The sequence below is a fragment of the Hemitrygon akajei genome, chromosome 2 (genome assembly GCF_048418815.1).
Source record: "Hemitrygon akajei chromosome 2, sHemAka1.3, whole genome shotgun sequence".
In the NCBI taxonomy this organism is placed as follows: Eukaryota; Metazoa; Chordata; class Chondrichthyes; order Myliobatiformes; family Dasyatidae; genus Hemitrygon; species Hemitrygon akajei.
In genome coordinates, this window is record NC_133125.1 from 107,135,393 (window position 1) to 107,154,184 (window position 18,792).

General features: G+C 40.0%; 1 protein-coding gene across 3 annotated transcripts in view; it reads right to left on the reverse strand.

Moving 5' to 3' along the window:
• Window positions 1-933: 933 nt before the first annotated feature.
• Window positions 934-18,792, reverse strand: part of LOC140715159 (ras-related protein O-RAL) — a 74,208-nt gene continuing 56,349 nt past the window's right edge. For all 3 annotated transcript variants that reach the window (XM_073026944.1, XM_073026953.1, XM_073026963.1), the window contains exons 4-5: window positions 7,467-7,644; window positions 934-7,000 (exon numbers count right to left, since the gene is read on the reverse strand). In XM_073026944.1, coding sequence (XP_072883045.1) covers window positions 6,881-7,000; window positions 7,467-7,644 — 298 coding nt within the window. In that variant the 3' untranslated portion in view covers window positions 934-6,880. The remainder of the gene's footprint in view (window positions 7,001-7,466; window positions 7,645-18,792) is intronic.

Sequence of the window (18,792 nt, forward strand, 5' to 3'; positions counted from 1 at the left end):
CTGAAATTGAAGTATAACCCTTGACAGGTACTTACAACAATTAGAGTATTTCGTTTCACCTCACTGGCAATCAGCCACCATTATAGAACAGGTGTGGATAGTTGTAGAAAGAGTAACTTTTCACTGAAATCATTAAAGGGGGAGATTTGGTCATAGGAAGGTTGAGGTGAATTCCACAATATTTATATGCTGCTTTGTGTTTAGAATCCTGTGACCAGTAGTGTTGCACATAGATCTGTGCTGGGACCTCTACTGTTGGTTAAAAAGTTCAATAATTTCAATTTGCAGTTGTCATGAAAATGGGTATTATTGATAATTAGGATAAAGGAAAAGAGAAATGATGGATTCCAAGCTCAAAGAAATTTTCCACCTTTACCCCTCTGCCTCCTAATTACTAAGTGAATTTTGGGTAGAATTTGCCACCTTGGTTTGGATGCCATGTTTCTAAACATTTGAGTCTTTATTAACTCTTTTGTGGAAAATCTTATTGGTAAACTTGGATCTCCCCCCAATAGAGATGCCATGTTTAATATCTGCTTTTCCAAGTGTTATCCTGTACCTCAAATGCCATTCCCCCACCAATAATTTACATTATATTCAAGTTTACTTTGGGACAACACGTTAGTGTAGCAGTTAACATAGTGCTATTACAATATCAGTGACAGGTTCAATTGCCACCACTGTCTGTGAAGGGTTTGTACATTCTCCCCATGACTGCATGGGTTTCCTCCAGGTGCTCCAGTTTCCCCCCACATTCCAAAGGCATACAGGTTAATAGGTTAATTGGTTACATTGTGTAACTTGGCGGTGTGAGTTTGTTGGGCCGGAAGAGTCTGCTACTGCACTGTATCTCTAAATAATAATCTTTTTGAAATTACCTGGCTTCTCCCTCCTGTCCTGCTACAGTAAATGAAAATTCCCATGGCATTAAAATCGTCAAAAGAAATTTTTATTGCATTCACTAATAATACATATTGAAGCCATAAAGTTAGAAACTTAATTAAACATCAAATTAATGCTTGCTGTATTAATTAGATACAGGTAAATATTCCAATTCACACACTGTACAGTTTTATTACAATTTACTGCTGCAGTGTCAATTTAACTCTGTACAGCCTACTTTGAATGTAGTATAAATTTGGCAAGTAACATTGTGACAAAGAATGTGAAATATACAGTTTCAAAAAAAACAGTCATGGTAAATGTACAGAAGCACCCCATTTCAGATGGGGAGGTACGCAACAATAAAATACTCGTTTGTTTTTACAATAGAAAGCACAAATTACATTGCAATGTCTCCAAAATCAAACATTAAAGCTATTGAATACAAATTAATGCAATAATCTGCCTGTTTCCCTTCAGATCTGAGATTCTAAACAATAGATTACTGGTGGTGTCTTGAATTTACCATTCCAGATTTATCCTCAAGGACCTGAACACAGCAAGCACCAAAGTATAATTCAGATGAGAACTGACATACACTCAGTGGCCACTTTATTAGGTACATCTGTATAACAATTCATTAATACAAATATCTAATTAGCCAGTCATGTGGCAGCAACTCAATGCATAAAAACAAACAGGCATGGTCAAGAGAAAGGTTCAGTTGTTCAGACCAAACAATAGAATGGAGACGAAATGTGATTTAAGTGATTTTGACAGTGAAATGATTGGCTGGTGCCAGATGGAGTTGTTTGAGTATCTCAGAAACTGCTGATCTCCTAGGTTGGTTTGTTCTTTTTTTTAAAAAAAAACACAACAGTCTCTGGAGTTTAGAGAACGGTGCAAAAAAAAAAACACACACACAAAAAAAAACACCCAGTGAATGGCAGTTTTGTGAGCAAAACAGAGGTCAGAGGAGAATAGTCAGACTGGGTTCAAGATGACAAGGCAACAGTAACTCAAATAACCACGCATTAAAACAGTGTTGTGCAGAAGAGCATCTCTGAATACACATATCAAATCTTGAAGTGGATGAACTACAGGAGCAGAAGACCATGAACACACACTCAATGGCCACTTATTAGGTACAGGAGATACCTAAGAAAGTGGCCACTGATTGTATGAGCATTCATAATTACCTGTTCAGATGGTACACAAAAAAGCAGCAGACTGTTCAAAATATCAATGACTAGCATGTTTATAAAACAGAATAGACCATTAAAATACTTACCTAGGAAGGCTTCCTATAAAGTTAACTGACAAAAATGGGAAATCAGTCCTAATTTCAAAACTTAAAACATCAAAGACACGGCTTTTACTGGATAACTGGAAAAGATTGTTTTACTTAGACTTGAGAGATGCTGAATTTACAATTAAGGTGTTATTCATTGTGTTGAACATTGTGTGCATGCTATTTTAGCACCAGAATGTGTGGAAATGCATGCAGGCTGCCCCCAGCACATTTTTGTTAGTTGTTAATACAAATTATACATTTCTCTGTATGTTTTGATAGACTTGTGATAAATACATCTGAATCTTCAAGGATCCTTGAAGTAATGTACCATGAAGTCCAATAGAGTTGACCATGATTAGAATATTGACCAACAAAACACTGAACTTTTTACAAACAATTAGAATACTTGAACTCTATTTATGAACCCAGAATGCCTTGAACAAATTTATATTTGAACAAAATGCTGAAAATATTGACATTACATAATCAATTTAATAGATTTTGGAGAAGGCAGCATATTAGCTAAAAATGTGGGCCAAAAACTCAAAGGTTCCAAAGAATACAGCACCATGTAAAATTCCCAACCTTCCAATTTTATTTCAACACAAGGTTTGATTTGCATAATTATCAGAATATGCAATGGAAAAGTAAATGGATGATAGCATGCCAGGAAACACTTCAAAACACAATTTCCCTGGGTCATTCTACCCTAAATGCAAGATCAATTACATTTTGTCAAATAGTTTGCTAACAAGCTGCCTTTATAAATTACGATTGCAACATAATGCCACAACCATAAATGACAAAGAACATTTTTATTTAGTATTTTCCATAGGATTAAAAACTCCTGTCCTGAACAAATTAAGGTTACAGTATTATGCAAAAGTCTAATTTTATATATATATATATATATAATTAATGTATAAATAAAGCCAGGATGCCCAAGACATTTGCAGAGTATTGTATTTGTCAATGCGGAGTGAATAGCGAGATTGTAAATCTGGTGGGAGCAAAGGATTTGGGAAAGGAGAAGGTGGAATGCCACAGGACAGGTGGTAGAGAAGGATTGTTGGAGCAGTGGCACAGATACAGATATAACCAGCCCCAAGACTCCTGCAAAGTCATTTAATTCCAAACAATTGGTTTATTGATCATTAGAGAATGTCTCCCTAGTGCTTCCTGCTCTCTCCACTCTCCTTTCCTGATCTCAACCATGATTTCCCTCTTCCTGCCTCCTTCCTACTCTCAGCCCACAATAGAGACCCATATCAGAATCAGGTTTATCATTACTCACATGTTATGAAAATTGTTTTTTTTGTAGCAGTACAGTGCAATACATAAAATTACTACTGTACTTAGGCACCTTGGAGATCATATACACATCCAAAACTTTTGCACCATACTGTAGGCTGTCTAAAGGAATGCAATGTATTGATGACAAAGTGGATTGCCAAACACAGCTGATTATGGAGTCAGAACCAGTGTGTGGCTGCTGTTGCATGCAACAACTACTTGGAACCACAGTCAAGAGCTGAGTGACCCAAACACAACTTCAACAAGTGGGTTAAACCAGGTGAGGTGTGATGGAATTCGTACTCCAGTGAGATAGGAACATGCCTGTCCTAGCATGTGAAGTCAGCTCCAGCACACTGGGTGGATAAGATCAACTGAGATCCAACAGCTAGGATGTCACTTCTGCAATGTTCTGAGAAGAGCGAAGGGCATGACAAGGCACAGAAATCATGGTTATTTATTGCAACCAAGGAAATCCCCAGTTTGTGATGATTGCTCTTACCACTGGACCCTGGCTTCCAAGATAAGAAGGGAGTTGCCCCAGGGAAATGATTTTTCCATTTTAAAAGCTCTCCTGCACAGGCTTCCCATCATTGTTGGATATGACAGACATCCATCAATAAATTTTTCAGCCCAATTCATGCAATGCCAACCAAGGAACCTACTTGAGCTAGTCCAATTTGAGTGTGTTTGGCCCACATCCCTCAAAACTTTTCCCATCTATGTACCTTTAAACATTGTAATTGTACCCACCCCTACCATCTTCTCTGGCACCTCGTATGAAAAACCTGTTCCAAGACCTTCAAAGCTCCCCCATGTCTCCCCCTAATCTATTTCCTTTAGTTTTAGCCCCCTACCCTGGCTGATAATTTACCTTCTATAAACCCCAAGGTCACTTCTTGGTCTCTTATGCTCCAGGGAAAACAGTCCCAACCCATAATCTCTTTTTAGCCTAAACCATAAAGTCCTTGCAAATCTTTTCTGTACATTTGATCTTAATGATGCCATCCTTTTGTAGTTAAACAACCAGAGCTACTCCCAGTACAGTTCAAGTAGTCTCACTAATGTCTTGGGCAGTTCATTTGAAAGGCAAGAAGCTCGTTGGAATATCAAAACTGATCTGTGAAACCATCAGCTTGCTGGTGTTAATCAGCAGATTTACCTCAAGAGCAATGGCAGCAAAAGAAATGCAAAACTGAGATGGGAATCAGTGTAAAATGGTGGAGCAAGTAGAAATATAGAACAAGCATTTTCTCTTAATTCAATACCAAAATGCACGGCTCAGTTTGTTAAACCACATACTGCTGTCCTTCAATCCAAGCACATTGATAAGAGTTTAACCATCTTACACTAATGTGGTACTTAAAATTCCATTTCTCACCTGACTGAATCTTTAAAATAGCATGTGATTTTGCACCAGTTTTTCATACTTAGAGGATTTGCACTGTCAGTGATCATGCCTCGGGATTCATTCCTGGTTTCATCAGTGAACATACCATTTCATTAATCACACCAGAGCAAAGGTACACTGTTTCTGTAATGTTTCCCTTTATGAGGTACAAACCCATGTTTAATACTGGTAGACTAGGATGAATTTCAGACAATTCTTTATACCACTTATTGGGAGCTGGGGCAAAAAAAACATTTTCTTTCCCAGATCCAGAGGTGTCCATATAGTTTTTAAACTGTCTATGTCTCACTCGCTTGGGAAATAGTAAACATTGAGGTACACTGGAGATTGAAGGAATGCTGGAGACAAAAGGTTAGTCAACTTATGCTGATAACTTTTATTTGTAAATCTTCAAATTTAATTTTTTTTTCAAATTTTGATGACATTTTTCTGATCAAGAAAAATTAACCTTGAAATTAGTTTTGTTAAAGAGTGTAAACAATCTGGATAGTTATTTGGCAATATAATGTCACAGTTCATTATTAGTATAGAACCTCATCCCCTTCAGCTCAACAAAAATGTCACAATAAAATCATGGAAAGATTCAATTATCTACAAGAGGGTGAAATTCAAATTGCATGCAATTCATGTTAAGGCAAATGGAAAAAATAAATTGCTATAGTGTTTTAATCTTTAAACTACAGTAACAATCTACCACCATTCAGAAATCATTCTTAACTTCAAAATATTCTTATACAAATCAGTCACATGATATTACAGACACTAGTACAATCCAATCTCATTCTTTTACAAATGTCTAAAAACAGCAAGATATTGGTCCACTTCACTACAGGTCCGTTGTATTCTTCAAAACATCTGCAAGAAATGGATTTTATTTTTTTTCCCCTTCACAAGTCCATAAAGGATAGTGTACATGCATTTAGTCACATAGGACAATTAGTTCCAACAAATAGTTCAAACTTTTCAATTTTTTGCCAAAGAAAGTCAAGTAATGCAAAACAATACCTTCTTAATTATTGTGCTGGTGTGGTGGTGGCAGTGTGGAATATTCAAGTGACAGTGATGTCTAGATCTCCACCTGCTTTTAATACACCACCTGGATGCAGAGAATGCAACATGGGTTGTATAAACCGTGGAATGGGTATCGTGCAATCAATCTATTAAAGGCTAGTGACAATAGTGACAAGTGCTAGTGGAGAATTAGGTCTAAAATGACCCATAAAGTTTTTCTTTTAGCCAGGGTATTAAGCAAGGAAGTGAATTCAAGTAAATACTTCCTATTGCGTCAACTTAAAGATGAGCAACAGCAGTGAAAATAAGATTATTCACAGTGAACTGCTTTCCAGACTGTTCAAGATCTACCAGATGCATTGATAAATCTTAACATTTACCTCCACTAGCCAAAAGCAAGTTGGGGTTAATCATTCTCCTCTCCTCCAATGAATGGCACATGTAGAAAGATCACAAATGGTAATATACAAAAAGGGGATTGAGTGCTCTACCTACTTTATCAAATGTCATTTAATCATAAGTTCTCACATTAAAAAGGTAAATTATACTTTGATGAACTGAAGTACAACAGCTTCTATGTACTGCCTTTTATAGACCTGCCACTTTGATGCATTTGAAATCTGCCCTGTAATTATTTCCAAGAATGATTTTGAAAGGTAGTTCTGAATAATTAGTTAACTGGATGAATAAATCCAAGAATAGAAGATGGAAGGACGTTATCACTGATATGAACAGTTGCTCAAATTTAAATGTCCAGAATAAAACAGCAAAGAAATAGAAATTTTTAAAGAAGTCTAAAGGATACAATGTATTTGACAGTTCACAGAGCAATGCACTGGCAATGTACCCAGCATTACCCAACACTCAAAATTAACACTGTTTTACTACACAATAAACAGTGGTCAATTCTAAACAAATTGAGTGGCTATATGAATACCAAATGCCCAATTCAAATTTCTGTCAACTGACCCCAGACAAAAAAAAAATATTCACAGAATGCAACATCGCTCTCGGAGACTCTTTTTGTTTCGGCTGCTCTTCTTTCCATTTTTATCTTTGTTTTCCGACATTTTCTTTGCTCGGACCTCTCTCATCAAATCAAAAAATACCTAAGAAAGAAGAACTTTTTTTTAGGGCTAGTAGTATTAGAAACATACAGATTCCAAGCCATTGCAAAACCTCCACAGTATCACCAGGAAATAACACATATTATGCTATTGGCAGATCTGTACAAATGAAAAATTTGCATGGCTGAATAGATAAAAATCTATTCTGGAAGCTAGTTCTAAGACATTCCTATCAAAATTGCAAGGTGCAAAGTCAAGAAGTAAAATTATCAAGTATGTACATGTTACCATATACTACCTTGAGATTCATTTTCTTGCAGGTAATTTATAGGAAAAAGAAGAAATACCATAGAATTTATGGAAAACTACATAAACAAAGACTAACAACCAATGTGCAAAGTTTGTATCTTCATGAAAAATACCAATTAGGGTTAGCCTTTATTTTCAATACCTCATTCATCAAGTAAAACTGTAAGCGATTGAAGTACCTGGTAAACCGAGTCCTCACCTTATCTACATTGGCACGTGTTTTGGCTGAAGTCTCAACATACTGAACTCCCCACTCTTCTGCTTTGCTCCTTGCTTCTTCGACAGAGACTTGCCTCCGATCTTCCAAATCAGACTTGTTACCCACTAAAAGTAATGGGATTTTATCTTCCTCTGCTTTCACACGGAGAATTTGTTCCCTTTAAAAAAAAACACATTCTGTAACTACAAGTGACGATTCAAAAGTAGTTTTTAAAACTGGTTCATTGTCATAACAGAACAGCAATGACAAGAACCCACCTGCAACAAAAAAAAGTAAAGGAAAAAAAAATCAGACTTGTCCAGCAGAGAAACTGGTCACCGTGTCATTGCCAATCTCTTTGCCTATCCACACTTTTCCATCATTAGGTTCACATCGGTCTATGTCCTGCCCATGTCTGTACCAGTCCAAATGTCTCTTAAATGTAGTGATGGTATCTAACACTTCCTCTGGCTACAAGTTCCAGATAATAATCACTGGGAGGAAAACCCTCCCCTACCCTCAAAATCTCCTTTCAAACTCACTCCACTCATTTTAAGCTAGTATTCATTTCTGGTATCTCTAGCCCAGAAAAAGATTCGACTATTTACACCTTTCAATCTTATATAGCTGGTCAGTCTTACACACCTCCAGCAGTAGATGAAGTTGGTTATTGTTACTTCTTTGTTATGAACATTAAATACAGTGGCCAAAACCACCAAGGTTTATGCCTCATTTGTGACTTTTGACAGAAGTCCGAATTAGTGTCATCAGATCCAACACCATCCTTGCCTTTCACCTTACTAGAACACGCTGAACTCCTATTACATCTTAAGAGACTTACACTTGATAGTTGTGGTTTTATCTGCAAGCATCCGCTCCCAATCAACTTTCTCCAGCTCCTTTCTTATGCTGTTGTAATTTGCTTTCCCCCAAATTCACGACCAACTTGTTGATCAACAGTATTCCTTATATCTACCTTGAAATTACAGAATTATTGTTACTGTTCCCAAATTGTTCACTGATATTTGCATTGATTTCCTAAAATTAAGTAGTGCCCCACTGCACGCAAGACTCCCTAAATGTTGTCTAAAACTTTATTGCATACTTAAGAAATTCTAGCTCATTTCAGCCCCATTGCAATGAGGCAATCCTGATCAATATTGAGAAAGTGAAAATCATCCACAACTGTGCTCTACACCATTGTAATTTTCCTACATATACTGCATGCTCCTTCAGTTCCTCTGGGTGGCCTATAGCTTAATCCCAGCAGTCATCATCCCTCATTCCTCAATTCTACTCATGTTTCACTAGATGGGCCTTCCAAGACGTCCTCTAGGTAGTGAAGTTCTCCAAGATCAGTAGTGTGATCCCTCCGTTTAGCCATTTGTTGTGCCAGAAACTTCTATACCCCAGAGGAAAACCAACATTGGAGCACCAAAAATCTCATCATCCATGGGCTCAATTGTGACAGAACAATAATCATAGAGCGAACTGAATCAGAATCAGCAAACACGAGGAAATCTGCAGATGCTGGAAATTCAAACAACACACACAAAATCCTGGTTGAACACAGCAGGCCAGGCAGCATCTATAAGAAGCACTGTCGACGTTTCGGGTCGAGACCCTTCATCAGGACTAACTGAAAGGAAAGATAGTAAGAGATTTGAAAGTAGTGGGGGAGGGGGAAATGCGAAATGATAGGAGAAGACCGGAGGTAAAGTGTCGCCTCACCTGGAAGGACTGTCTGGGGCCCTGAATGGTAGTGAGGGAGGAAGTGTAAGGGCAGGTGTAGCACTTGTTCCGCTTACAAGGCTAAGTGCCAGGAGGGAGATCAGTGGGAAGGGATGGGGGGGGGGGGGGAAACGAGTGGACAAGGGAGTCGCATAGGGAGCGATCCCTGCGGAAAGCAGAAGGGGGGGGGGGGGGAGGGAAAGATGTGCTTGGTAGTGGGATCCCGTTGGAGGTGGCGGAAGTTACGGAGAAATATACGTTGGACCTGGAGGCTGGTGGGGTGGTAGGTGAGGACAAGGGGAACCCTATCCCAAGTGGGATCTCACAGTGGCCACACATTTTAATTCCACGGCCCATTCCCATTCTGATATGTCTATCCATGGTCTCCTCTACTGTCAAAATGAATCCAAACTCAGGTTGGAGGAACAACACCTTATATACCAGGTGGATAGCCTCCAACCTGATGGCATGAACATTGACTTCTCTAACTTCCATTAATGCCCCTCCTCCCCTTCTTACCCTATCCCTGACATATTTAAGTTGTTTGCCTGTTCTCCATCTCCCTCTGGTGCTCCCCCCTCCCCCTTTCTTTCTCCCAAGGCCTCCCGTCCCATGATCCTTTCCCTTCTCCAGCTCTGTATCACTTTCGCCAATCACCTTTCCAGCTCTTAGCTTCATCCCACCCCCTCCGGTCTTCTATCATTTTGCATTTCCCCCTCCCCCCACTACTTTCAAATCTCTTACTATCTTTCCTTTCAGTTAGTCCTGACGAAGGGTCTCGGCCCGAAATGTTGACAGTGCTTCTCCTTATAGATGCTGTCTGGCCTGCTGTGTTCTACCAGCATTTTGTGTGTGTTGTTTGAATCAGAATCAGGTTTAATATCCCTGGCATATGTTGTGAAATTTGTTAACTTTGCTGTAGCAGTACCATGCAATACTTGATAATATAGGAAAAAAATACAGTAAGTGTATCAAATAGCTAAATTAAATAAGCAGTGCAAAAATAAAAATAAGAAAGCAGTGAGGTCGTGTTCATGAATTTGACGTCCATTCAGATATTGAATGGCAGAAGGGAAAAAGCTGTTCCTGAATCGCTGAGTGTGTGCCTTCAGGCTTCTGTACCTCCTTCCCGAGTGTAACAATGAGAAGAGGGCAGACATGTCCTGGGTGACGGGGGTCCAAATGATAGATGCCACCTTTTTGAGGCACTACTCCTTGAAGACATCTTGGATACTATGAAGGCTAGTGCCCATGATGGAGCTGACAAATTTTACAACTCCTTGCAGCTTACTATGGTCCTGTACAGTAGCACCCTACCCCATACCAGACAGTAATGCAGCCAGTCAGAATGCTTTCCATAGTACATCTGTAGAAATTTGAGCGTTTTAGGTAACATTCCAAATTTCTGTAGACCCCTAACATAATATAGCCACAGACTTGCCTTCTTTAAAGCTGCATTAATATGTTGGGACCAGATTAGGTCCTCAGATATTAATACCCAGGAATTTGAAACTGTTCACTCTTTTTACTTCTGATCTCTCTACAAGAATTACTGTGAGTTCCTTCGTCTGACCTTTCCTGAAGTCCACAATCAACTCGTTGGTCTTACTGACATTGACAGCAAGGTTGTTGCTGAAACACCACTCAACTAGCTGGTATATCTCGCTCCTGTACAGCTATCATCATCTGAGTTTCTGCCAGCAACAGTTGTATCATCATCAGATTTATAGATGGCATTTGATTTGTGCCTTGCCATAAAGATGTCAGTGTAGAAAGAGTAGAGCAGTGGGCTAAGTACATCCTTGAGGTGCGCTAGTGTTGTCAGCAAGGTGGAGATGTTATTACCAACTCACACCGACTGTGGCCTTCTGGTTAGGAAGTCAAGCATCCAGTTGTGAGTGAGGTACAGAGGTCCAGGTTCTGTAGCTTTTCGATCAGGACTGCAGAAAAGATGGTATTACACTCTGAGCTATAGTTAATAAACAGCATCCTGACATCGGTATTTGTATTGTCCAGGTGATCCAAGGCACTAAAAAACAATCCTATTAATAAAGTTCTAACCTATTCAACTTTTTCCCTACAACTCAGGTTCTCAAGTTCTGGTGCTATCCTTGTAAATTTTCTCTGCATTCTTTCAATCTTATTGATATTTTTCCTAGATTAGTACAACACAGAAACATGCCTTTTGGCACACTTAGTCCATGCCAAACTATTATTCTGCCTCATCACATTGACCTGCACTCAGACCATAGTCCCGCATATCCCTCCCATGTATTTATCCAAATTTCTCTTAAATATTGAAATCAAGCCCACATCTACCACTTCCATCGGCAGCTCATTCCACACTCTCACCACCTTCTGAGTGAAGTTCCCCCTCATGTTCCCTTTAAACATTTCATCTTTCACCCTTAACCCATGTCCTTTAGTTGTCATCTCACCCCTCAGTGGAAAAAGCCTGCTTGCATTTACCATATCTATACTCAATTTGTTTACATATACACATATCCACATGCACATATATATTGCACTGTACTGCTGCTACAAAGAAGAAACAAATTTCATGAAACGTGAGTGATGATAAACCTGATTCTGATATGGGCTTCTATCATGGTTAGAGAGTGGGAGGGAGCAAGGAGAGGGGAATCACAACTGAGAAAAGGGGAAAGGGAGGGGGAGGGAGTGGGAAACATAAGATCTGTAATGATCAATAAACCAGTTGTTTGGAATCAAATGACCCTGCCTGGTGTCTCAGAGTTGGGTGTGTCTGCACCTGAGCCACCACCTGCCCTTGGCACTCCTTCTCTGCCATCTGCCCCACACCCCTCCACCCTCACCATCATCCCCAGCATCCTTTCCTCCTGCCAGACTTACAAATTCACTCTTCATTCCATGATGACAAATATAGTACTGTGCAAAAGTCTTGGGCATCTTGGCTATATATATGCGCTTGCTGTGTACACCCATGTTAAGGGCTCCCACAGTTCACGGAAGGTCATCCTCACCTTCTCAACAGTCGTTAAACAGCGGCTTTTTGCTTTTTCCATTGAGAGTAGGGGAGATTCAAACAACAGGACATGATTTGAGAGTTAAGGGGCAAAAGTTTAAGGGCAACACGAGGGGGAATTTCTTTACTCAGAGAGTGGTAGCTGTGTGGAATGAGCTTCCAGTAGAAGTGGTAGAGGCAGGTTTGGTATTGTCATTTAAAGTAAAATTGGATAGGTATATGGATAGGAAAGGAATGCAGGGTTATGGGCTGAGTGCAGGCCAGTGGGACTAGGTGAGTGTAAGCGTTGGCATGGACTAGAAGGGCTGAGATGGCCTGTTTCCGTGCTGTAATTGTCATATGGTTATATGGCTCAGCCTGCAAAGCACACGTCACTGGAATGAATGGAAATGTTGACAACTATCAACTTGCTGAAGACAAACACCTACCACAAGGATTATGCCGTAACTTACTCTTCTATGGACGCTCTCTGACCTGCTGAGTTCGTCCAACATTGTGAGTGTGTTGCTTGGGATTATGCTGTGACTGAGCAATTATATATTAAAACATTATTTTAATCCATGAGGGAAGGGGATAATTTCAATCTTTCACAGTCATCTGACACTTGAGAATACAAGAAACCAGAATGTCAGCCAAGCAGTGAGCCAAAGCTATCAGAAATAGCACAATGGTACAGCAGACAGTGCTCTTATCACAGATCTACGTACTTGTGATCAATCCAGTGCTGTTTGTGTGGAGTTTGCATATTTTCATAGATGGTTCACTTAACAAGGCATGTTGTCTGACTGCTAGGCTAATCGCTTTATCTAAATTACCAACTGTAAACAGGTGCTCGAAGGGTGGAGTGCACAGGTGCACAAAGGAATGGGGTGGAGGTAGGGAGGTTAAAAAGAGTTTAGCTTTGTCATATGTACCTCAAGATTTACAGTGAAATGTGTCATTTGTGTCCAATCAAATGAGCGATGATTGTGCTGGGCAGGCCACAAGTGTCACCCTGCTTCTGGTGCCAACACAACTCGCTAACCCTAACCATACACCTTTTTGAAATGTGGGAGGAAATGACCAGAGCACCCAGAGGAAGCTCACTAAGTTCTAGAGAGAAGGTACAAACTCCTCACAAAGGTGGGAACTGAATCCTGTCTTACAGCTGGCATTGTAAAGCGCTGGACTAACTGCTACAGTATCAAACCATCTATAGGGAGAAGTGCAGGATTGTCAAGTATAGAGTCAGCGGACCAACTAGCTCTGAGATCAAACTACAAGACCCACAAACATTTAGAAATAACAATGATCCTGAAAATTTCATTCCCTCTTCAGGACACCTTTAAATTATGCAGCTTCACTGCATGTTTTGTGAAGTAGCACAGCCCAGCTAAATCAAGATGAAAATTTGAAAAACAATGGATGCAGAGATAAGAATTTAAAAAATAGTAACTATATAAATAGAATCACCCAAGATGAAAAGGGACAGTGAGGAAAGAACTAGAGGATCTCTGGCAGAATTAAAAAGGGAAGTTAGTAATTTGCACAAGTACAGATGTGTAGGTGAAGTTAAATTCTAAACTACTTTTCTATGGCTACAATATTATTTTTTGAGATTTTAATCTTGTTATTCGATGGCACGAGGAATATCTGATTCTTCTACATCTGTTACCTGTCCTGCTAAATATCTCTTCTGAAATTCATGTGCTGTCTTCTAAGGCGTATTTGCAATCAGTAAAGCTAAATCTAAAAATACGCAGGCATTTTTTGCAGCTTTTCCCTATTAATCAGGAAGCAAGTTGAAACAGGTAGAGAAGGGCAAAGGGACATGATTTTTGTTAGTGATAGTAAGAAAACCTGTAGAGATAATAGGACATTAGATACTGACAAACTGTTGAATTTTTCCAAAGAAATAAGAAAGCTACAAGTATTTCAGGACGATTAAGCCCCAAAAAGAATGGAAACCATCAAAATAAAATGAGGTAACTTGTAAACAGTACTTAATAGGGATTCAGAAAGGGGAAGATCCTGTACAAACTGGCAACTAGCGTGAACTTATTTCAGGGAATAAATGATAAATTACAGAATGATAAACAACGGATACAAGTAGAGGGTTGGGTAGTATTTTAGTTGATCACATTTGTGGTACTGGCACTATCAGAATCAGAATCAGACTTTAATCGCCAAGTACCTATGCACAGGAATTTACTTTTGGCAGATGTTGTCTCTCTGCTCATAACAATAATAATGATAAATATAAATGAAAATATAAATTGTACATACAGGTAGTGCAATCCAAGTAACAGTTAGCTGACAGTTAACCAGCAGTTATATCCTACATTAGGAAAATATTAATCACTGCAGTAGTCAAATGACACCATTAAACTGTGAAATTCAAAGCAGTTCATAAGGTATAAAACACATGCTTCACGAATGACTGTCCATCTGGTGCAGACAGAAATTCAAGCAATAATGTGCTGCACTTTACACCAGAGAACTTTTAAAGGCAACTCTTGAGATGGAAAAGAGCAATGATTGGAAAAATCAGGGGTATCACATCTTCCATCAATTCACTGTTTGATTTTCCACTAGACTCTGATTTCATAGCTAACTCATACTGCATGAACTGAGCAATTTCTATCTCATTTCATTCTAGCCAAATCCTTTGCTAATATTAAAGTCTTTGTTCTCTCATTGCTATAGTGCTATTCTCAACTGATTAATCTGTAAACTTCAATAGTTTCAATAGTTACATTTAATAGAAATGTATACAATATACAACGTGAAATCTTGTCCTCGAAAACAGAGTGCCTTAAAAAATGAGTGGCCGTTAAAACGTTAGAACCCCAAAGCCCCCCTACTCGCCCCCCACACACAAGCAGCAGCAAAGCAACGACCCTCTCCTTCACCATTTACTTTAGCAAAAAAAAGCATCAGCTCCCCTTACCCACCAAACAAGCAAGGCCCCCAAGACAGACCATCATCTGCACTAGAACAAAAACTAATCATTCACCTGACAACTCAACATACCAAAGGAACTCTCTTCCTAATAAAGGGGCAGAGAAGTGTCACCATTTCACAGCGAGAAGGGAGACGTAACCAAGCAGCTCACTGATGGCTATATATGGTTCCATATAGAAAAATATTGAGTATACAGATCATAAGTGAGTCACCTACCAACCAGACATTTTACCACCCAAACACCAGTCTAATGCCACATTCTTGCTCACTTGTTATACTGACACTTACATTCCACAGCTCCCTTCTGGTACTCAATGAACTGAATACAGGAGTTGCTGCAATTCTTGATACTTCAAAGGTTTTCATGTATAACCTTTGTCAGGCTGAGAATAAGATCAGCAAAAGTTCCAAGTACATATATGTCATCACACACATGCCGGAGATTCGTTTTTCTGCTGCCTACTCAGCGAATCTTTAGAATAGTAACCATAACAGGATCCATGAAAGATCGCCAGAGTGCAGAAGACAACAAACTGCAAATGCAAATATAAATAAATAGCAATAAATAATGAGAACTTGAGATAATGAGATAGAGTCCTTAAAGTGAGATCATTGGTTGTAGCGATATTTCACCGATGGAGTTGTGAGTGAATGCAGTTATTCAAGAGCCAGATGGTTGAGGGGTAGAAACTGTTCTTGAGCCTGGTGGTGAGAGTCCTGTGGCTCTTGTACCTTCTACCTGATGGCAGCAGTGAGAAGACAGCATGGCCTGGGCAGTGGGGATCTCTGATGACGAATACTGGTTTCCTGCAACAGCATTTCATGTAGTTGTGTTCAATGGTCGGAAGGGTTTTACCAGTGATGTACTGGGCTGAATCTACTACCTTTTGTAAGATTTTCCATTCAAAGACACTGGTGTTTTCATAACAGGCCATGACACAGCCCAGTCAATACACTCTCCACTACACATCTATTGAAGTTTGTTAAAGTTTTTGATGTCATGGCAAATCTTTACAAATTCCTAAGTAAGTAGAAGTGCTGCTGTGCTTGCCTCACAATTGCATTTACGTGGCAGGTCCAGGACAGGTCCTCTGAAATAGTGACACCCAAGAATTTAAAGTTGCTAACCCTCTCCACCTCTGATCCTCCAATGAGCACTGGCACATGGACCTCTGGTTTTCCTCTCCTGAAGTCTAAAAGCAGTCCCTTGATCTTGCTGACATGGACTGATAGGTGCTTGTTATGACACTACTCAGCCAAGTTTTCAATCTCCCTCCTGTATGCTGATTCATCACCACCTTTGATTCAGTCCATGACAGAAGTGTCATCAGCAAACTTGAATATGGTATTGGAGCTGTGCTTAGCCACACAGTTAGAGGTGTAAAGCAAGTAGAATAGGGAGTCAGGCACACAGACATGTGATGCACCTGTGCTGACAGAGATCGTGGAAATGTTGTTGCCAATCTGAATTGACGGGGGCTGAGATGCTTGGTTTCCAAATATGGTAACAAGATTAATTTACGATCAGTGTATGTGACAGGAGGGTGCCGGAGTGGACATATGTCTCCATCAAAGGAGGTGCAAGGTACTCCTGCCCTCCTCTAGCCTGCATCTCACCCTTGGGCAAGTGCAGCATCTGCTTAGCCCCCCCACTGGGGTCACGTGAAGCCACGGGAGCAAGTGATGGATGGTCATATGAGCAGCTGGTTATGTGACCACTGATGCCAGCCAATCTCTGAAGAGTATTGATAATGGCTGGGGTCACCCATCTTGTAAAGACACTGCCCAGAAGACAGCAATGGCCAACCACTTCTGTAGAAAATTTGCCAAGAACAATCACAGCCCATGACACCATGAACACGACGATGATGTGACAGGAGGCATTTAAACTACAACTTCCCAAGCAATGCCTACAAATCAAAAAAACTGGAATGCCTCTTGATCTGGTATTTGTGTTCATCAAGACACACACCCAACTAATCTGAGGCAAGACAATCCACATGTACATAGTTTAAAGACAGTCCACTATAAACAGAGGCTGAAAGTGTGGCAACTGATCCCATGCAGTTAGTTATTTACTACTTGCTGCAAAATGACACAGACCATACACCTTTACATCCAGATATCAGCTCAGCAAGCTGAACTCCCAAACTGACACAGACCATACACCTTTACATCCACAGATATCAGCTCAGCAAGCTGAACTCCCAAACTGACACAGACCATACACCTTTACATCCAGATATCAGCTCAGCAAGCTGAACTCCCAAACTGACACAGACCATACACCTTTACATCCACAGATATCAGCTCAGCAAGCTGAACTCCCAAACTGACACAGACCATACACCTTTACATCCAGATATCAGCTCAGCAAGCTGAACTCCTAAACTGACACAGACCATACACCTTTACATCCACAGATATCAGCTCAGCAAGCTGAACTCCCAAACTGACACAGACCATACACCTTTACATCCAGATATCAGCTCAGCAAGCTGAACTCCCAAACTGACACAGACCATACACCTTTACATCCAGATATCAGCTCAGCAAGCTGAACTCCCAAACTGACACAGACCATACACCTTTACATCCAGATATCAGCTCAGCAAGCTGAACTCCCAAACTGACACAGACCATACACCTTTACATCCAGATATCAGCTCAGCAAGCTGAACTCCCAAACTGACACAGACCATCCACCTTTACATCCACAGATATCAGCTCAGCAAGCTGAACTCCCAAACTGACACAGACCATACACCTTTACATCCACAGATATCAGCTCAGCAAGCTGAACTCCTAAACTGACACAGACCATCCACCTTTACATCCACAGATATCAGCTCAGCAAGCTGAACTCCCAAACTGACACAGACCATACACCTTTACATCCACAGATATCAGCTCAGCAAGCTGAACTCCCAAACTGACACAGACCATACACCTTTACATCCACAGATATCAGCTCAGCAAGCTGAACTCCCAAACTGACACAGACCATACACCTTTACATCCAGATATCAGCTCAGCAAGCTGAACTCCCAAACTGACACAGACCATACACCTTTACATCCACAGATATCAGCTCAGCAAGCTGAACTCCTAAACTGACACAGACCATCCACCTTTACATCCAGATATCAGCTCAGCAAGCTGAAGTTGTCTAGATCCCCATGAAGTCCCAAAATGAATACTCAACACCTTAAAACAAAAGCTGGCATCAGAATACGATGCCAAGACAGAACGTTGCTGTATTGCCCTTTTAAAGACATTGGAAGGCTCATTTAACCATTCCAGGCTAAATAGCACAAAAACTAAATTCATCTCAGGAAATCGGTGTGCTGCACTTATTTAATTCAGAGATTAAAAATGGAGGTACATTAAACTCCAGATATAATTTCAATTTCCATTTAGTGAGTGTGTATTGTTGAAGTCCTTCAGGCGGCATAAACAGAAACTTGGGCTGCATGCTAATATGTCCTACAGAACTGAAAATATGAACCACTAGCTCCACATAGACTTTAAGAAACAAAGTACCAAGGAGCTCACATGAAAAAATCTCAAATATTCTAATTCACAAAACAATTTGAAAGACCATTTAGAGTCATAGAACACTACAGCACAGAAACAGGCCCTTCTGCC